Genomic DNA, 22,250 nt, shown 5'->3' with positions numbered 1-22,250 from the left:
CGTGGTGGTCCTCCCGGTCTGACGGAGCCGCCGACATCTGCCGCGAGCCTCCGCAATTATCCTGCGCCTGACAGTCTGTGACGTCACTCTGGGGCTGCGGTAGTCACAGACGGAGGGAGCTGCGGCACTGTTGAGCCGGCTGGAGCCTGATTTCTTCCCCGGTACGGGGTGACGGCCGCCATCTTGAGACCACGTGCAGAGGAAGCAGAGGGGGTCAGAGCGGTGGTGAGTGGGACTGCTGTCCTCAGTGTGCAGCTGACGTGCGCACGCAGAGTGCTTCTGTCCTGTGTGTTCTTGGCCCAGCCTAGCAGCCACTTGGCCCCCCCGTACCCCTGCCTCATCATTATAGTGGGAGAGACTTGGTGCCTGCGCTGCTATATATGTGCCTAGGGAAATCTTGCAAGCCATTACTGTCTGCCAATCTACCCTGACGTCCAAAGTTGACGATCTAAAGCAGGACTTTACCATTATTAAACATGATCTACAGAAGCTTCGGGAGCGCACTTCGGAGGTCGAAAGGCGCACCTCTGACCTGGAGGACACGCTGCGCCCAATACCGGCGCAAATAGCAGACTTACAACGTTTGGCCTCACTTGCAGCTGACCGCTCGGATGACCTCGAAAATCGGCTGCGTCGCAATAATATCAGGCTGGTAGGTCTTCCGGAGCGCTCTGAGGGAGCAGACGCAGTTGCCTTCCTGGAGAATTGGCTGAAAGATATACTGGATCCATCGACCTTTTCTCCCCATTTTGCCATTGAAAGGGCTCATCGGGTCCCCTCAAGACCGGCTCCGCCTGGGGCTCCTCCGAGACCACTGTTGGCCAAGCTCCTCAACTTCAGAGATAGAGATGCTATATTAAGGGCGGTCAGGCTCAAGGGAGAGGTTATCTACAACAACACGAAGGTCTCCTTCTATCCTGATTTTTCAGTAGCGGTTCGGAAACAAAGGGCAAACTACACTGAAGTCCGCAAGATCCTTCGAGAAAAAGGTTTCTCGTATGCAATGATTTTCCCGGCCAGACTGAGGGTGGTTGATGGACAGACCACCAGATTCTTCAACAACCCTGATGATGCTGTTGCTTGGGCTCGGGCCGCGAGAGGGGGAAGAGTCGGGAGTCCAAGGCCTCCGAACCCGTGACCTTTACATGGGGCATAACTAATGCTACGACGATATGTGCCTTTCTGTGTAGCTAGGGGTAAAGCTAGACTTCATAGTTAGGAGCTGTAGGAGCTAGGTATAAGTACATGTTTAGTTCAATATCTCCATTTCATGTTAGCTGGTTGTGTTAGCTGACTCACTCTACTTTAGAGTTGTTGGGTATAGGTCTGCACGAGTTGGGGATAGTGTTAGACAGGGTTTAGGATATCTCGCAGTATTCTATAGTTAGGATTGCTGTTATTGTTTTGTGTTTCTCTATTAATTGTTATGTTTTCCCTTTCCTTTTTCTCCATGCATAGGTGGAAGTCCTTGTCTGTGTGTGACTGGTGTGTGTTTGGTCTGCGGCCTCCCGCTCCCCCTCCCGGCTCCAGGTATTTTAGAGTGGCGCTGGTGGGGCTGTCTCCCCTCTTCGGACATGTATCCTAATGGCGGTCATTAAGGTATTGGCCTGGAATGTCCGTGGCCTCAATTCCAAATTCAAAAGAGCCACTGTGATGGATTTTGTGAAGAAGTACACCCCCCATGTGGTTTGTCTTCAGGAGACCCATCTCACTGGGCAGAAAGTGTTGGCCCTGAGGAGGGCATGGATAGCGCATGGCTACCATGCCTCCTATTCTAATTACTCCCGTGGGGTTTCGATCCTGGTGGCCAAGTCCCTCCCATTTACCGCATATAGGGTGGAATGTGACCATTATGGCCGCTATGTGATACTTCATGGGACAGCGGCTGGGTTTACGTTTACATTGGTGGCTGTGTATATCCCTCCCCCATTCCAGATCTCACTCCTTGAATCTATCACCTCTATAATCTCCACATTCCCTCCAGCCCCCACACTAGTGATCGGGGATTTTAATGTAGTGCCCAATCCCTCCCTGGATCGTATGTCTGGATGTGATCCTGCTAGTGGGTCGTTGACTTCCTGGTGTGATTCATTCGGCCTACACGATATATGGAGGTTGAAAAATCCTTCTGCTAAGGTCTACTCCTGTTACTCGGCTTCACACAAATCCCTGTCTAGAATTGATTTGGCTATGGGGTCTCCAGATCTTCTTCCGCTGGTCTCTGATATTATGTACACTCCGAGGGGTATCTCTGACCATTCAGCTATGGTTGTGGTCCTCCGGACTCGGCCTGCGCCTCAGTCTATACTGTGGCGTCTCCATCCGGCCTGGCTGCAGACTCCGGAGGTGACGGACGCAGTTCAGAGGGCCCATACTAATTATTGGGAGATTAATTCCTCTCACCCTAACCCCCATGTTAGATGGGATGCGTATAAAGCAGTGATCCGGGGGGCGTTCACATTGGGAATTGCTACCTTCCGGAAAAGCCTACGTGCCCGGGAGGTAAAACTTGAGGGGAAACTGGAGGAGGCCGAGACTCGGTTCACCTCCGATCCGACGGAGTCTCACAGACGCGCGTGGCTCCAACTACAGAGGGAGCATGTTCTTTTGCAAACTGACAAAACCAAGCGTCGTTTATTGTCCACTCAGGCCTCTGTGTTTGCCTTTGGGGACAAGAACGGTAAGCTCCTGGCTTACTTAGCCCGCGCTGAGAGTCCATGCGCGTCTGTACCCTGTATCTCCACGGGAGCTGGTTCCATAGTCTCTCATCCAGCTGCGGTTAATACTATTTTTAGAGATTACTATACTGACTTATATGAGACTCGTCTCCATTCTGATGGGGAGCATGTTAAGACCTTCTTAGACTCTCTCCCCCTGTGGAGGCTATCGATGGAGCAGGCGGCCGCTTTGGAGGCCCCCATCTCTCTGGAGGAGGTGGCCTCAGCTATCGCCTCCCTCCCCCCGGGTAAGACGCCAGGGTTGGATGGACTGGTGAATGATTGGTACAAGAGCCAAATAGAAATTCTAAGCCCGCATCTCCTCTCACTATTCACTGAGGCGTTGGAGCTGGGTTCTCTCCCTGCCAGTATGAGAGAAGCTCTAATTGTAGTACTCCCCAAACCGGGAAAAGATCCCTTACTCCCTGACTCGTACCGCCCCATATCTCTTCTCAACACTGACATTAAGGTCCTAGCCAAGATACTCTCCAATAGGATGCGAGGAGTCATCTCCTCCTTAATACACCCCGACCAATCCGGTTTTATGCCCGGTAAGGCTACGGACATTAATGTCAGACGATTATTTCTTAACATAGATGCATGTAGACTGGGGCGTCAGTCGGGGTTCGTCCTCTCACTAGACACAAGAAAGGCATTCGATTCGGTTGAATGGCCTTATCTCTGGGAGGTGTTGAGAAGGTGCAATGTAGGCCCGGTTTTCCTGTCCTTTATCCAGTTATTATATTCCGATCCTATAGCCCGCGTTAGGACGAATTTAGAGGTCTCTGCCCCCTTCCCCCTACGTAGGGGCACAAGGCAGGGCTGCCCGTTGTCCCCATTCCTGTTCGCACTGGCCATAGAGCCCCTGGCTGTGGCAGTTAGACAACTAGTCTCTATCAGGGGTATCCCTCGTGGCTCCTTGGTGGAGAAAATCTCCTTGTATGCGGACGATGTCCTCCTTTATCTGGCGGATGATGGTCCGTCCCTCACTGCATTGTTGTCTCTACTGCAGCAGTTCGGGGTGTGCTCTGGGTTGTGTGTGAACTGGGATAAATCACTCCTCTTCCCCCTTCCAGGTTCAGTGTCGTCACCTCGGGCTCACCCTGTCCCCATTACTGTAGTCCAACAATTTAAGTATTTGGGAGTGGTGGTCTCCCAGGACGTCTCTGATTATAAAAAGTTGAACTTGGATCCCCTGCTAGCCCGTACCGAGACTAAACTTAAGCTGTGGGCACCTCTCCCCCTCTCGCTTCTCGGGCGGATCAATATTGTTAAAATGATCTACCTCCCTAAATTCATTTATCTGTTTCATAACTGCCCCACCCCTCTGTTGCTCTCTTATTTCAAACAGCTGGATAGTGTCTTGCGGGCCTTCTACTGGCAGGGACAGTCCCCCCGCTTCAGCCTCCTTACCCTGCAGGCGCCCAAGGAGTGCGGTGGATTGGCTGCTCCTAATTTTTACGCGTACTATCTCGCCTCCCAGTTGGTTTATGCCCATTGGTGGCTGGACTTGGACTACAGCAACGCAGCCACGTCATTGTATGGGGCTCTAGCGGGTTCATATGAAGGGCTAGCGAATTCGCTGTACAGATATAAAAAGCCGGGTGATGCCCCCCTGCTTCCGGTGAGGGCGGTGGTGGTGGCGTGGGCTCAGTCCCAGAGGAAATTGACTGATGTTACTGTTTGGCTGTCACACAAAACTCCTCTGTGGCTGAATCCCCATCTGCCTCGCTTTGCCGGACATCCAGCGATGAGATATTGGACGGATAGGGGATTAAAATATTTGGGACAACTATTCTCTGGGTCATCTGGGCTCCTGTCGGCTCGGGATCTGCAGACCTCGCTGGACTGCCCTCCAATCCATCCATTTAGGTACCTGCAGTTGGGACAGTTGGTGCGGGCTGAGTTTGGGACAGGTGCTGTCACCCTTGCGGAGTCTACTCTGGAGACCCTGTTGCGAACGGAAGATCTGGACAAACCCCTGACTAATATTTACACCCTTCTTCAGTCTGTGAGCCAGAAACCATATGATAAAGCGTATACTAAATGGCTAGTGGATATCCCTGAACTCACGGCTGATGACTGGGAAGATGTTACGGATTACTTCCTGTCCTCTGTTGTGAGTGCCCGTGACATTCTGATACAGTTTAGATTTTTGCATCGGGTCTATTTCACCCCGGCCCGCTTGAAACTGTTGGGAATGGCATCTGATGACAATTGTTTTCGTTGCCGGAGCGACACGGGAACTTTCTTACATTCAGTATTTTCGTGCCCTAGGGTGCTACCTTTCTGGTCTTCGGTACTATTGTTTTTGAATCAGCATTTTGAGTTTCCTAGGATTCTGTCTCCCCAGGTATGTTTACTGGGTGTTATAGATACCGTGGTTTTTGGAACGTACCGGCGTCTCTTTTTCCGGATTTTGTTATTTTGTGCCAGGAAGGTGGTGGTTATGGCATGGAAGTCTCCTGAAACCCCGTCGCTCTCGCAATGGAAAACACTAGTGAATTCCTATGTTCCCTTATATAGGGTGCTGTATCAAAAGAGGAACTGCCCTAAAAAATTCGATAAGATCTGGATGCAGTGGTTGGCGGTACCTGATACTGCTTCACCGGTGCAGGTTTAATTGGAGGAGACCGGTGCCCCCGTGGGGTTGGGATGGGGGGACGGGAAGGTTGCAGTGTATGGATGACGAATGAATGTGTTTATGGGTGTGATTGCTCTATTTGTAGTGAGGCTTAGGATTGGGTCGCACCAGTTCTGCTAAACTCAGTTGATTGGGCTACTACGAAGAACAGAGTTTAGTCCTGGACTTGACTATCCTGTTATATATGCAGACTGTCGGCTAACAGGTTATGTTTTCTCTTTCAATCTGGTGCATACCCTCTGTGCAAAGCTGCAATGCCCACGTGTAATATGTGTGACCCCAGGTCTATGGGCAGCCTCTAGATGGATGTCTGAAGTGTACTTTGTTATGTGCTTGGTATTCATTAAAATTGCAAAAATAAAACCTTTTAAAAAAAAAGAAAGTGTAATGCTGGCGGTACAGACATTTTCCAATTGACTACAGGTGCTAAAAAAATTAAAAAGAAGCAAGCTTAGTTCCATTTTCTTCCTGCTTCCTCTGATGTACTGTCCCGCATGGATATGCCTACTCAACAATCCTTGTCTGAGGCTTTGAATAGTGATTGGCTGAGTGGGCAGAGTTGACTCAGGAAGTAGCAAAGAACCAGGACTGGACACCATCAGATCAACAGTGGTGGGAAGCTGGGCAGGCCAGTTTGCTTGTTTTTTATTAGTATATCAACCAGAGTAAACAAGAAAAATCAGTGTCCTGCAAGAAAAACACTGTAGGAATTTTAACAATATTAAACCTATACTATACTAGTAAGCTATATTACACCTTACTAGTTTATTCAAAGTGCGAAAAGTAAACATTGGTTATTATGTATTATATTATTATGTCTATTGATAAAAAATAATTGTATTGTACAGTTGACATAAGATGAGTATATTACCATTCACTTTTGTCAGCATCACAATTGCAATATTGTTGGGAATCTACACAAGTTCCTTCAAGACCACATGCACATTTGTTGACATCTGGCAATGAACCAGTCCAATAAGTATGACTCTGGTTATTACGTCCAACCCACCAAGTGAAGGGGATGTTGCCTAAAGTAAAAATAAATTTTACATTTATTTCTGAACATCTTTATGTAAATAGAGTGCAATAATTATCATATTATTTAACCTATTACCCCCCCCCCCCCCAGAATATCTTTCTCCTGTTTGTGATGTAATTCTCATTAATCTAGCAGTAAACATGCAATGAGAGACAGGTTGTTCTAGGGTAACTTTAGCTTTTCTAGGGCCCTTAGCTTTTATCTCATATGTCTCAAATATCTCATACCTTTATTACAATCATAGCTGTTGTACAATATATGTTAATTTGAAAGGGTTACGGAGAGAAACAATTCTTATTAGTTTTAGTTTTTTATACATTACTTTAACATTAATAAAGTTATATCACTTTATATTAAAATGTTAAAAAAAAAAAAAAAAAAAATATATATATATATATATATATATATAAATTGTCCTTTATTGTTTAAAACATGAACTTTCCATATTCGAAGACCAACATCTTTCGGGCCGCAGGCCCTTAGACATGCAGCCTGAAACATGTTGGTCACGGACTATGGAGAGTTCATGTTTTAAACAATAAAGGAAAATTTGCACTGGAATTTCTACTTTGGTGCTGGACATTCATTTTCTTCATGTTGCTCCTTACTGCTGCCACTCAACATAAAATTATGTATAAATTAAAAAAATATATATTAATTTATTCACATTAGGTCAGATTACAAAGAAATATAACTTTATAATAGCAACTAGAGATGAGCGAACCGGGTTCAGGTTTGAGTCGATCCGAACCTGAACGTTCTGTATTTGATTAGCTGGGGCTGTTGAACTTGGATAAAGCTCTAAGGTTGTCTGGAAAACATGGATACAGCCAATGACTATATCCATGATTTCCACATAGCCTTAGGGCTTTATCCAACTTCAGCAGCCACCGCTAATCAAATGCTGAAAGTTCGGGTTCGGATCGACTCGAGCATGCTCGAGGTTCGCTCATCTCTAATAGCAACGTATAAAAAAAACTAAATAAAATAATGAAAATTGTTACTCTTTGAAGTAGTCTTTTAACATACATTGATAAATGTAGAGAATCTATTGCAGATCATAGATTTATATATATATATATATATATATATATATATATATATATATATATATATTTATCTGGCCAGAAGAACGGATATAGCTGAGAAATAGCAAAATTGACAATTTCATCATCAGTATTATAAGTGTTCTTTACAGTAAAAGCAGTGAGACTGTGAAATTCTCATCATCAATTTATTAGAATATACTTGTTGGAAACAAATTTGGTTATTTGTGTTTCATTGATTACCTTGTGGTGATTGTCAAATCAGATAAATTTAAAGTTTCCTGGCTTGCATGAGAACAAATCTAATCTCATATAGATTTGCATTAAAATAATATGTTCAAACAATTTTTCCATGTGTTTATATAACCTACATTTTTATAAATCTCATATAAATTAACTATACTTTCTTTACCTCTTCACAAGTTGAGTTTACATTCATTTACATAATGTATATGCTAAACAACACTATCTACCACCATTTGAAAGTATGTATATTAGAATGCATATTGTATGTTGGAATATATGGTTAAATTTACTACCTCCCCCAATACATTGCTGATTTATTTTAAGTTAAAAGCTGTTCTGCAAATAACCTAATTTTTCATTATTGTCAAATATTTTACTTTTATTAGTGGGAAAGAGCACCAGGAGTCTGCATACTCACTGAGGCATGATATTAGAATCATTTATCTTGAGAAGCTCAAGTCTACATTTTGAAATTAAAGGTGAAAAAAAGCATCATGCTAAGTGCAAGCATCTATTTTCTGCAATATTTGTACAAATGAGCTACAATAAAACTGGTTTTGTAAAAGACATAATATAGGATAAAATGGCAATTAAATTTAGACATGATTTATGAAAGCATATTATATATTTTAAGTGATATACTTACCAACTTTTACAGGATTTGAAAATACAAGCATGTGGTACTGTATTGCTATTTTATCCCAAAACATTCCTTAAAATTTAAATTCCTTACTTCTCCACCGGATTCAATTCTATAATTGTTACTACCAGCAGTCACCACTAGGAGGTTCTTACTGAAGACAGACGTATACTTCTCTTGATCTTAATCCATCTTCCAGTATGCTTCTAAACGTCATCCGCAGATGGAATAAAGCTATTGCATCACTGCATGGTTAAATGTTGGGAAACCATAGACTTAAATTATAATTGAAGACCTGATCCTGATGATTCTATATTAGCAAATTAACACAGAACTTTTGATCTACTAAAATCTCTCTAGGGTTGAAAATTAGATGATATGGTGTATGTAGGGGAGACCACATGGGACAAGACAAGGATAACCAATTGTCAGTACACACACAAAAAAAGAAACTTCTATCAAAACACTTTCAGGCCATGGTGAGAGGGACCTGCTATTTATGATCTTGGACCATGTTTCCCGCATAAAAGAGGTGTAGGATAGACCCAGTATAATAAATAAGAAAGAACTACAAAGGATTCACAGGTTGGGGTTTTGTCCCTTGGGAGCCTTAGACTTCTCTTATATCTTTTTTATCCAGGTGAAAGCCATCTTTTAGGGTTAAATAACTGCGTTAATAGCCATAATGTGCAGTTTAAAATTTCTAACAAAATATTTAGTCAAGGCTTGCCATTACGGTAACCCTGGATACTGTTCATGTAATACAATATATACATGTATTATGACAGGTAACTATTAAAGATTGGAAAACCTTAAGCACACTGTTTAGCAGAATTTAAACCTGCCTGGGATAAACGTATAGCTATCCTAAGATAATAGGAAGGGAAATACCAAAAGGGTAGACTAGATGTACCCAGTGGTCTTTTTCTGCTGACAATCTTCTAAGTTTCTATCCAAACCCGAGCATGGGTCATTTAGTTACCAGTGGCTAAAGAAGTTGTATGCAGCCCTAAGGCTGTCTGTAAAACATGGATAGAGCCAGCCTCTGAAACCACAGGCCACTCAGCTATTCAATGACCAAGACAGCGCTGCGTCCTGCCAGTTCAGAAACCGCCTTTGAAGTTCCATTGTCGGCTGTATACAGCGGGCAGAAGCTGGGAGAACACTAGGACTATGGACAGGTATGTATACAGTTTTTTATTTTAAGGCAAGGGCTGCACAGACATTGCTAATGATGGAAGTGAAGCCCTTGCTGCACGATAGTTGCAGCAATAGGCTCAGTAGGCAAGTGACAATCTATCAGATCAGTGTTCACTTATCCGGAATATCGGGTAGGCATTGAGCTGTGTAATAGCAATTGGTCAGCTGGCCTTAGGTGACTTACACTTATTAGTGCTGGGGCCTGGAGGTAATTTGGGACATTATATAGAAATGCTCGCTCTGGCTCTGATACCTATTAATGTAGCTGAGGTGAGATCCACAGATCATGAAGCTACAGCTAAACTAACAGAAAAATCACTTTTGATAGAAGAGATTGTTGATGAAAAATTTGCTGTGGTCTTTTTGTGACATCTATCTAGCTGCAACAACAATACAAAAAAACATTGCATTCCTATGCTGCTGGTACTGTAGTTATCTGCCAGGTCTTGTTTACATGTGTTGCAGAATGACATAGCAGAATGACATGTCATACTGGACATAGGGCTGGGAAGCCTCTTAATGTCTGCAATGGTCAAATCACTAAGGCTGGTCACATGTATAGTGTTAATGTCAGGAATGTGCAGTAGCCTGGTGTGAACTGGGCCTGTTTTTACTCTTGTGTGACACACCCGCTTGCTTCTCAGCTTCCGGCAATGCAAGAGTTACTCAGAGCTCTGCTCGACTTGATGTCTGCAGCTGAGCAAGTCTTTTGATTGACTTATTCCTCTGCCTGTCTGGAACCTTGAGGATCAGAGCGCTAGTCCAATGGGGATCCGGACCAGGCTCTTGATCCTCATAAAAGAAAGCTGAGCCAGTCCTTCTCTGCTGGCTATTAAGGTTCATACCCTGATCCCAGCTGCCCCTGTCTATTCCTGCGATCCCGATACCTAATTCCTCTGCTCGATTTACCTGTTGCCTGACCTTTGACTATCCGTTTGCTCTCCGATTTTCTTCTGCGCTGCCCGTTTGATTCTGACTTGGCTCCCTGACTCCCCTTGATTGTGTTTGTCTGTCTGTTTTGTTCTGTGTTGCACATATTCAATACAGGAAACATCTTCGGAATTGTCCGTGGCTGCCTAGGGCCGATTGCAGCAAGTAGGTAGGGACAGAGGGTGGGTGGTTCAGTATCAGGGCCCACTGTCTCGTCTTGTCCTTTCCTCCCTGTCCTGACAGTTAAACATCTTTATGCAGGAAAATAAATGAGTTCACCTTAAAATAGGAAATCCCATATGTTCTAGCACAACACTCCATGGTAGTTTGGGTAATCATTGAAAGCTAATGCATTAATATAGCCACTTGAAGGGCTAACAGCACTCCATAGTTCAATATTACATTATCATGGTGCCACATTGATAAAGGTCTATTTAATTAAATTAATTATAACTTAACAATATTATAATTATTCTGGAGTGTAACATGATTTAATCAACTGTTTTGGAAAGGATTCTAAAAAAAATAAATAAATAAACAAATACAAGCATTGAAATATAGAGTTCTGCTAATCATAGAAAAAAAGTCTAGTCGTACAAATAGGAAAAGGTAGAGGCAACAAAAGACTTTAAGAACTTAAAGTATTAAATTATATGTATTGGGGTATATATTAGGAGAAAACCCAATAAACAACTAACATTTCTGGGCCAGCTTTTATATTTGGTTTGCGTGGACTGAATTCAAGTAGTAGTAAAGCTGCTTCTTCTAGTTAAATTGATTGTGGTTTGGTATATGACTATATGAGTCTCAAGAGAAGGTTCATTAAAATTAATGTCTCTATAATTAAGTTAATTCATATGCCATTTGTACTATAATAAATTATTTATCGTCGAAATGCCCATTATTGAATTGCATGTGAAGCATAACCTCATAAGATAAAACTGTTATATTCAATTTAAAATGAATACTTAATAGATAGATTTTTCCCTATACCTCTAATGAGAGGGAAGCAGTAGCACAATAAATTTTATCTGTCCTACTATTATAGTTTTGGCATCCTTATCCATTGTAATGGATAATAGTACTAATATTTTTTCTAGGGTACCATGAAACATCTAGGATCAGCACTTTCTAAAGTTGTTACAAAACATTTATACACATCCCTATTTTCTCTACTTCATCTGCGAAATGGTTATAAAGGATTCACCGAACCTTCAAAATCTTTTAAAACTGAATCCTTTTAAGTTAAGCATTCGATATTAATACATTCTGAGAAAGCTGCCAAGCTACTAGGCTTAAAGTTTGATTCAGCTTCAAAACTAAAAGTTCAAATGTGACGGCAGCTTTGCCCAAAATAAGACTGCTATACACAAAGAGGTCGAGGAAGGTTGGATCTGGGGAAATCTTGGTGGAATCCTCACATTGTTGAGCTGTTAATTCTCTCTCTGCTTGTTACATCAAAAATAAATTTACTTCAAGGATTTACTTCAATTTTTAGCTGTTTTAAGACAAGAAAACCAAAATTGTCTCTTTCCATTTCTGTTCCACAAGTACAGAAATATCAAAAAATTCTCTGAAGGCTTCCACTAGCTTCTCATTTCTCAGCTTCCTTGAGTCAATGTTAGAATGACTTACAGGGAAACTGTCAATACGGATATGCATGGATATACCCATGCTTCCAATTTCCAGACGCTGATCACAGGGGCATTGCATAGTTACCTCTGATGTTGCTCTGTGATCTGCCTTCTTGAATAAAAAAAAAATTCTCAGGTGTGTATGTGACACTGTCGGCATCTGCACCGCACAGCCTGAGCCCACACCCCACTCTACAGCCGCAGTTGTATCTTCAGGTCTCCCCCCGATGTTAATAATTCTGGAGAAGGTGGGACGGCTGCCTGAAGATACAGTGGTGGCTAGAGAGCAGGATGGGCTAAGACTGCGGGGCAAGTGCTAACAGTGTCATAGACCCACCTCAATGACACTGTTAGCCTAGAATAAATATTGTTTTTACTGAAGATGCCTAAAATAACTGAATGTAAAACTGCCTGGGATAAACATATATCTATCCTAAGATAATTAGAAAGGGAAATACTAATAGGGCAGGCTAGATGGACCTAGTGGTCTTTTTCTGCTGGAAATCTTCTTCTTTTATTTTTATATGGCTAGGGAGGGACCCCCCATCGGATTTACCTAAGAGGTGTGCACTTCTTAGTAAAAAGGGGACGTGGATTTATTTAAGAATGGTGTACGAGTATGCCAGTCTTGATAAATGTCCTTCATTCTTACTTTCACCAAAGTTTGCACCAAACTAGCCATTTCTTGGCTCTACCAATATTTACCATATTTAGTAATATTTGCCTGTGTTTAGTAACACATTGTGATGTCATTGAAAGCCATGCTTGTCAAAATTCTCATAGTATATTAAATTATATGGGATTTAGATTTCAAAACACAATGCACAACAACTGGGGAAAATCTACCACACAATGCTCAAGTATTTATAGATCAGCACTAATGCAGACCAATGAATGTCAAAATATAATGGCCTTAATAGTATGTATGGCAGTGTCTCAACCAACTACATGAAATAGAGGGGTAAAAGAGGAACAGTAATGGGGGACACTTGGTGCACATCACCTGGAGTGTCCATCTTGCCTCCATTCAGAGATAGCTAGTAGAAGAAACAGGGGTTGACAATAGCACTCACGAGTTGTAAATGTCTAGGCATTTATTCCCAATAGAGATGTTGCAGCAGACACACTTATCAAGCATATTACATCTAATCTAAGGGTACTATTAACCGGAAGGATAATCGGCCGAATCGGCCCAATTCGGCCGATTATCGCTCTGTGTAATATAGACAACAATCAGCCAATGATCACCAGGTCCCTGGCGCTCTAGCTTCAGAGCTATCTGTCTTAGCTGACAGGCCACTCAGCCAATCACAGGTTGGGACCGCTGCAGCCTGTGATTGGCTGAGTTGCCTGTCAGCTGACAGGCCACTCTGAAGCTTCAGCTCGCGGGACCCGGGAAGAAGCAGACCGCAGCAGCAAAGTAAAGTATACCGTTTAAGCAAGGGCTGCAAGGGCATCGGTAACGATATTCTTGCAGCCCTTGTTAAAAAATTATCAGGCCGTGTAATAGGCCCAGTAAACGAGTGCCGATCTATCAGACCGGTGCTCGTTTACAGTTGTTATCGGGCCCCTATAGGCCCGTCTAATAGTACCCTAAGTTCTATTACTGACCCTGGATTCTCCTATTGTCCCTAGTGCAAATGAATATCATATACAATAGGGACACCTGACTTGTGTCCAGTGAAAATACTGTCAAAGGCTATTCTAATACTATGTATTTTTTTAATGACAAGAACAACTATTGTTGCCAATTAAAACAACCGCCGTTCTTGTCATAAAAAAAAAGCATTGCATTGAAATCAATGCAAAACAACAGCCATTGTTTGCAAACTGTATTAAACAAAATGGGCGAAATAATGAAAATAATGACCTGTCAACTATTTCTGGCCATTGTTTTCAAACAGCAGCCAGAAATAATTGACAGTTCACACAGTGTCTAGCTGCCTTGAGGCCATAGTGTAACTAAGAATCAGTGCTTAATTGATTCTCAGTCACATTCATATGGTCTGCACAATTTGATGTATTTAAATAATGTTTCTGCGGCTGATATGGCAGTTTTGGGAGCAAGAACATATAAAATGGCAGTTGTTGTTGAACACAGCCAACAACAGCAGTGACAAACAACGGTCGTTGTTATAAATAGTGTGAATATAGGGACTTTTACTGCCCCTGGTATAGGCTTGCAGGGTAAAATCTACCCCTACTTTATTAGTTTACCATATTTGCATTGTAGTTGACTTCGTAACTTGTTTTTAAGGCTGGGTTTACACTATGTAAGTGTGCTGAATTGGGATGCAGCGCTACCGCATCCATATTCACCATTGAACACAATGTGATCCCATTGACTGCTGTACAACGTAAGTTTTATATTAATCAGGGTCGTTGTTGCAAATTGGCAACAACGGACATGATTAATATAAAACTTATGCTGTGTGAACATAGCCTAAGGCTATGTTCACACAACGTATATTTTCGTAAAATCACAGCCGTTGTACAACAGCCTTGATTATTACGAGAATATACGTTGCATTGCTGTTCAAGGGATCCTGGCCGGAGCGTATACACATAGTATATGCTCTGGTTGGGATCCCTAGCGGCGCCACGAACAACTTTCAATTGTCAGTTTTCTGTGGCCGCTCTTCAGTGAATACGTCCGTAGAAAACCATGTCAGTGCACACTGTGGAGCAAACAGCTCTGGCCAGCTCGCTCCATAGTGTGCTATGGGGAGTTCTGATGCACCGATGCGCCCGCATCAGAACTCTGTGGCCCGAAAGATCATCTGGCCGGCACTGCAGTACCGCCTGGGATGATCTTTATACTATGTTATAATCTTCAATTGCATTTTTCATGTAAAAAACACTGTCCTAGTAAAGATGGTTCCAAAATGAAAACAAAATACTATAAGAAGGTTTAGAGCAAGAACTATCTCATATTTTAACTCTTATACTTTCTCTTCACGTAAAAGAAAAGTTTATGTTATTTCCACCAGTAAAACAAAACTTCTTGCATCTTGGAAAATCCTGCCAAGAAAGCTAAATTCCGTTCAGCATATGTGAATTCTTTATGGCTCCTTAAAACAGCAATATTTATGGATTAAACATATTTTAAAGTACATTAAGCTGTGGCAAACAAAATAGTCCTGCTGCAACTTACTTTGCTTTTGTAAAATCCGAGACTTTTTACAGTGGTAAGCAATTTCCTGTTTGCAGTGCTCAGAATTGTTTATTGTAGCCTGGAGCTGCTCCATATCAGCTGAGTATTTGAAATTCATCACATGAACATTTTCCCGATTGGAACTCTTTACCTTATTCAGGTCTGTGTTGTTGTGATGTAATATACTTATAGCTGTATCTAAAAAAAAAAAAGGAAAAAGTTAAGATATGCACAGATAAATGTAGTATGATATAACAAATAGTTTTAAGAAGCTTAGAAAAATAATGGAAAAAAAATCATTGTTACCTTGATAAAAGTAGTTTAACCCTTTGAGGACCAGGCCCAAAATGACCCAGTGGACCGCGCAAATTTTGATCTTTGCGCTTTTGCTTTTCCCTCCTACCCTTCTAAGAGCTCTAGCACTTTCAGTTTTCTATCTACAAGGCCATGTAATGGCTTGTTTGTTACAGAAATAGTTGTACTTTGTAATGGCGTCTTTGATTTTACCAAAACATGTATGATGGAATCCCAAATATATTATTTATGAAGATATAAATTGGTGAAATCGTAAAAAGAATGCAATATGGTAACGTTTGGGCGGTTCCTGTGTCTAGGTAGTACACTATATGGTAAAAGCGATGTGATACTATTACTCTATAGGTCAGCCCGAACACAACCATATGCAGGTTACACAGATTCTCTAATGATGTATATATATTTTTTTAATGAAATCCATTTTTTTTGGCAATTAATTATAAATAAAATGGGACTATTGTGACGCTTATAACGGTTTTATTTTTTCACCTACGGGGCTGTATGGGGTGTAATTTTTTCCGCCATGATCTCTAGTTTTTATTAATACCATATTTGTGAAGATTGGACGTTTTGATCACTTTTTATAATTTTTTTTTATATATAATGTAACATAAAATCGATAATCCGCTCACTTTTTCCCCTTTTTTCGTCTACGCCGTTCAACATTAGCAATGCTGCTTGTTATATTTTAATAGATCGGACAATTACGCATGCTACGGTATATTATATGTTTATTTATTTATTTTTATATGTTTTATTTATATAATGAGATGGGGGTGATTTAGTTTTTTATTGGGGGAGGGGTTTTGGGGTAGTGTGTTAGTTATTTTTAACTTTTTTTTTACACATTTTAAGTCCCTTTGGGGGACTTGTACATACACTACTTATAGGCATAGCATTGATCAGTGTTATCGGCGCTCTGCTCATTGAGTCTGCCTGTGCAGGCTAAGTGACCAGAGCGCCGATCAGACTGCATGGAGGCAGGTGAGAGACCTCCGGCGGTCCGTTTTAACGATCGGGACCCCCGCAGTCACACTGCGGGGGTCCCGATCGGTAAGTGACAGGGGACTCCCCCTGTGACACTTAAACGCCGCGGCGTTTAAGGAGTTAATGTCACACTGCAGTGCGATCGCTGCAGCGTGTCATTAACGGTGAGGTGTCGGCTGCTGATTGCAGCTGGCCCCCATCTGCTATGAAGCGCGCTCCGCTCAGGACATACCGGTACGTCCGGGGTCGTCTGGGGACAGACTTCAAGGACGTACCGGTACGTCCTAGGTAGCCTAGGGGTTAAAGGGTTTCTGGGACAAAAAATTATGGTAGTTCTTTGCTTTCATCTAGTCACTCAGTTCCCCCACCCCACCCAGAGAGATTGCACAGGCAGCCACTTTTATGTTCCCTCATCACTGACTACAGAGAAATGGAGTTCATTAGTCGCATTGCTGTGTGAAGTTCGGATTGGTCCGAACCGAACCTTGCTCTAACGGCTTAATAATTGCAGCTACAATAGTGGGAGTGTGATAGGGTATAGTTTTGTTTAGTTGCAGTTGATATTACAATGAAAAAAGCAGGATAAAAAAAAATAAAGAAAAAAAAATAAAATAATAATAATAATAATAATAATAGGAATAGGAATAATAATAATAAAATATAGTGAATAAAAGTGCCAAAATAGTGACAAAAAATATTGAAAAAAAAAGTTTACAAGGAGGATGTGGCAGCACTTGATTGCACCCAGACCAGTATTGTTGAGAAGAGACAAGTTGAGCAGCAGGAGGAGGCAGCAGTTGATTGCTCACCTCTCAGGCCAGTATTGTTGAGAAGAGACAAGTGGAGCAGCAGGAGGAGGCAGCAGTTGATTGCTCGCCTCTTAGGCCAGTATTGCTGAGAAGAGACAAGTCGAGAAACAGGAGGAGGCAGCAGTAGATTGGTCGCCTCTCAGGCCAGTATTGTTGAGAAGAGACAAGTTGAGCAGCAGGAGAAGGCAGCAGTTGATTGATTCCAGTCCAGTATTATTGAGGAGAAGCTACTTGAGGAGAAGGCAGCATTTTATTGATTCCAGGCCAGTATTATCGAAGAGAGGCTACTTGAGGAGGAGGAGGAGGAGGCAGCAGTTGATTGATTCCAGGCCAGTATAATTAAAAACAGACTACTTGAGGAGGAGAAGGAAGCAGCAGTTGATCGATTCCAGGCCAGTATTATTGAGGAGAGGTTACTTGAGGAGAAGGAGGAGGTAGCAGTTGATCGATTCCAGGCCAGTATTATTGAGGAGAGGCTACTTGAGGAGAAGGAGGAGGTAGCAGTTGATCGATTCCAGGCCAGTATTATAGAGGAGAGGCTATTTGAGGAGGAGGAGGCAGCAGCTGATCGATTCCAGGCCAGTATTATTAAAAAAAGACTACTTCAGGAGCAAGAGGAGGCAGCAGTTGATCGATTCCAGGCCAGTATTATTGAGGAGAGGCTACTTGAGGAGGAGGAGGAGGCAGCAGTTGATTGAATCCAGGCCAGTATAATTAAAAACAGACTACTTGAGCAGCAGGAGGAGGCAGCAGTTGATCGATTCCAGGCCAGTATTATCAAGGAGAGGCTACTTAAGGAGGAGGCAGCAGTTGATCGATTCCAGGCCAGTATTATAGAGGAGAGGCTACTTGAGGAGGAGGAGGCAGCAGTTGATCGATTCCAGGCCAGTATTATTAAAAACAGACTACTTGAGGAGCAGGAGGAGGCAGGAGTTGATCTATTCCAGGCCAGTATTATTGAGGAGAGGCTACTTGAGGAGGAGGAGGAGGCAGCAGTTGATCGATTCCAGGCCAGTATTATTAAAAACAGACTACTTGAGGAGCAGGAGGAGGCAGGAGTTGATCTATTCCAGGCCAGTATTATTGAGGAGAGGTTACTTGAGGAGGAGGAGGCAGCAGTTGATTGAATCCAGGCCAGTATAATTAAAAACAGACTACTTGAGCAGCAGGAGGAGGCAGCAGTTGATTGATTTCAGGCCAGTATAATTAAAAACAGACTACTTGAAGAGCAGGAGGAGGAAGCAGTTGATCGATTCCAGGCCAGTATTATCGAGGAGAGGCTACTTGAGGAGGAGGAGGCAGCAGTTGATCGATTCCAGGCCAGTATAATTACAAACAGACTACTTGAGGAGCAGGAGGAGGCAGCAGTTGATCGATTCCAGGCCAGTATTTTTGAGGAGAGGCTACTTGAGGAGAAGGAGGAGGCAGTTGATTGATTCCATGTCAGTATTATTAAAAACAGAACAGTTGAGGAGCAGGAGAAGGCAGCAGTTGATGGCTCTCAGGCCAGTATTGTTAAAAACAGACAAGTTGAGAAGGCAGCTTCCGCAGCTCTTAATTTCACCCAGTATGTTTCCAAATAGACAATTGACGGTTGGGGCATTAGTAGGAGTAGTATTCTTTTGGACCCAGAAAGACCTAGTACAGACAACTAAGGAAGGATATGCACGTTTGTAAAAATCATTCTTTAAACATGACATGTTGAAGTAGAGTTCAGCACAGGACAGTCAACGTTTAAAAAAAAAACCCTCTAACATTACAGCTAGTCTAGCAGGATACGGATACGGTAAAAGAGACAGAGAACCTCACCCACAGAATCCATGAGGTGAAGAAAGGACATTTAAAAAGGCACAGATTCAAGAAGGCTTTACCCCAGTTCCATTATCCAAAAATACGTGTCCAATTTTCATGAAATTGACACCTCACTGACACTTGCTTTACAAATTGACGCAACTACTCTGGTGTCAAACCTGTTGAATCTGGGCCTATGGCTGTCGGCGATACACACTCATATATATATATATATATATATATATATATATATATATATATTTTTTTTTTTTTTTTTTTTTTTTTTTCTTAACACCAGTTTGATGTCCTAACCGAGTGTAGCGTCCAATCCAATGGATGTATGCTTTTGTGTTTTTTAAGTGCTGTCACCAGCTGGCTTAAAGGATAAGTTTCTGGGGCAAGTAAGGGTACAGAAAGTTATTGATTGCCTGGACTTATCTTTTAAAGTGGGTAGGGGAAAAACCCCTGATGGGATATGGGAGTGACCTCCCACCCTCGCTTTTGTCACTCCCAAAAAACCTCACCCTATGGGTACCTTCCCATGTGGCTGCGGGCCTGCTGAGTAAAATCCACAGGGCATTTTTAAACCGTTCACCAAATGGCATTCAGTACTAGGGTGCCGGACGGACATACGCAGTTCTGCACTGAACTGGGTATTTGCGCCCAGCCCCATAGTACTGAAGGTGGCATAAAATCAGCCAACGATGCGCTGTGGGATTAAGCCAGCAGGGAACCACAAAAAAGCCTCCCATTGTAAAGGCACCGGTAAATAAGGCAAATTAACCTGCCTTTCAGCAACTGTTTGTTGCTGTAACTAACTGTGGTGTTTTTTTATATCACAGTTGAAGGACAGTAGCCTCAGTGATATATATTCCATAGACAGCCTTATTCCACGCGTGACTGCATGAGAGGCGTGAAATAATTTGCACACAGAAGAACCCCATCGGGATTTGCGGTGCAAGATTTCACTACTCTCATGATATCCACAAAATACCTCAAGAACAGTTAGTACTCACAAAACGGTGAGTAGTGTTCCTTGGCACGGGTGCCAGGGATAGAACCCCACGGCTATAGTTCACAAAAGGTGAAATCCACACTTTTTGAAGCATAGTCGTGGGGATTATTTTAGGGTTGCTACTGTTCTTGGGGTATGGGTTGGACGGTGCACTGGTGTGAGGCATTAATCTGGTGTGGAGATGTTAAATGGCCAACACACCATGGGCATCAAATTTGGAAATGGGGATCTGTTTTTTCAAATGTATCCAAAATAAGTAGGGAATTTTTAAGGTGATTTTTTTTTAAAAAAATTGGGGGCCTAAGGGGGAACATTACTTAATAAGTTAAATTACGAATTTTTACGTTGGGCACATATTTAGGATATTAAGGTCAATTTCTTGGACACACGGATTGCCATGCAAGACAGGTGACTGATGACTTTCATTTACATCAGGCAGGGGTTGGTATAATCTGATGTAATCCAGGCATGATTCATCTTTAAAAAAGTGAGCATCTCCACACTGTGGCAAGAGAGCCTCATTCTTTGCGGTGTTACGATGTTACCCGCCGCACTAAATACCCTTTCTGACGCCACACTACTGGCTGGGCAGGACAGCAGAGCCAAGGCAAACTCTGCCAGTTGAGGCCAAATCTCCAGTTTTTCTGCCCAGTACTGCACAGGGTCGGTGACACTTTGGGGCAGGGTACAATCAAGGTAGGCAGTGACCTGGTGGCTGAGCTCATGCTGGTCCACACCATGAGTCCGGTGCTGTGTCCTTTCTTCACCAGCTGGCTGCATGAAATCGCTCATGAGGGCTTGCAGGCTTTAGCAACTTCTGATGCCTCCACTAGTGGTGGTAGGAGTGGCTGGCCGTAGACATCTTCCTCCTCCTCAACTTCCATCTGCACTTCATCCAGCTCTGGGCTCAAGGCGATTTTCAGCCTTGGAGTTGTGGCCTTGGAATCCTCGCTGATGATGTTGGTCAGCGCACTTTCCAGAACATGGAGGAGTGGGATGATGTCGTTGATCCCATAGTCCTGCCTGCTCACAAAAAAAGTCGCGTACTCAAAAGGGATCAACAATTGGCAGACTTCCCACATTAACTGCCAGTGTGTTACTTGGAAGGGTGGCATGAAGCTGCCTGATTGCCCCATGAGGTAGTCTGTTACGGCTGACCTTTGCTCGTACAGGCGGTCGAGCATATGGAGGGCAGAATTCCAGTGGGTTGGCACGTCGCACATTAGCCGATGTTGGGGCATACTGCTCTGTCTCTGGATTCTGAGCTGGGTGTTCCTTGCAGTGTAGGAGTGGCTGAAATGTTTGCACACTCTACATGACATCCTCATAAGGTCATGTAGTGCATGAAATGATCGGAGAAACCTGTGCACTATGAGGTTGATCACATGTGCCATACAAGGTGTATGAGTCAGCACTTCCCGCTGAACTGCAGAGACAATGTTCCTCCCATTGTCCGCTACGACACTTCGCATCGTTAGTCGACGTGGGGTCAGCCATTCAGCTATCTCCTCCCTGATGGTCCGGAGGAGCTCCTGCCCACTGTGGCTTCATTGACCCAAGCTCACCAAATGGAGGACAGCCTGAGAGCGGCGGGTCTGACATCAGTGGTAAGACACTGGGTCAGGTTGGACTGCAGTGGTGGTGGAGGCAGAACTTGTTCTACCTGCTGCTGGCCCCCTAAAGCACCGTGGAGGTGACAGTGGCAAGAATAGGCCAACTTCCTGATGGTCTCCTGGGAGGATGTTGACCCAATGGGCAGTAACGGACATGTACGGCCCTTGCCCATAACCAGACCAGACCAGACATCAGCACTCAGGTGCACTGTCTTGGACACCGAGAGTCCCAATGAGTTGCCAACCTTTCTCTTCACATAACTGTTCAGTGATGGGACAGCTTTGCTAGAGAAGTAGTGGGGGCTGGGGACTCGCCATCTGGGGTGCGCACACGCTACACAAAATCCCTGAAAGGCTGGGATTCCACAAGATTAAATGGCAGGGACTGAAGCACCAGCAGCTTAACCACGTGTCCGGTCAGTTTCTGTGCCATGGGATGGCTGCTGCAGTACACCTGACGTTTGGCCATG

The 22,250-nt window shown here is 43.2% G+C and overlaps 1 protein-coding gene across 1 annotated transcript in view; it reads right to left on the bottom strand.

Moving 5' to 3' along the window:
- Window positions 1-22,250, bottom strand: part of CNTNAP4 (contactin associated protein family member 4) — a 199,697-nt gene that overhangs the window by 56,531 nt on the left and 120,916 nt on the right. Inside the window, exons 13-14 of the mRNA XM_069963476.1 lie at window positions 15,251-15,448; window positions 6,233-6,389 (exon numbers count right to left, since the gene is read on the bottom strand). Coding sequence (XP_069819577.1) covers window positions 6,233-6,389; window positions 15,251-15,448 — 355 coding nt within the window. The remainder of the gene's footprint in view (window positions 1-6,232; window positions 6,390-15,250; window positions 15,449-22,250) is intronic.

This window comes from Dendropsophus ebraccatus, chromosome 3 (assembly GCF_027789765.1).
Source record: "Dendropsophus ebraccatus isolate aDenEbr1 chromosome 3, aDenEbr1.pat, whole genome shotgun sequence".
NCBI classification, from domain to species: Eukaryota; Metazoa; Chordata; class Amphibia; order Anura; family Hylidae; genus Dendropsophus; species Dendropsophus ebraccatus.
Note: the sequence above shows the minus strand (reverse complement) of the source record. Positions and strands in the feature narration are given on the sequence as shown.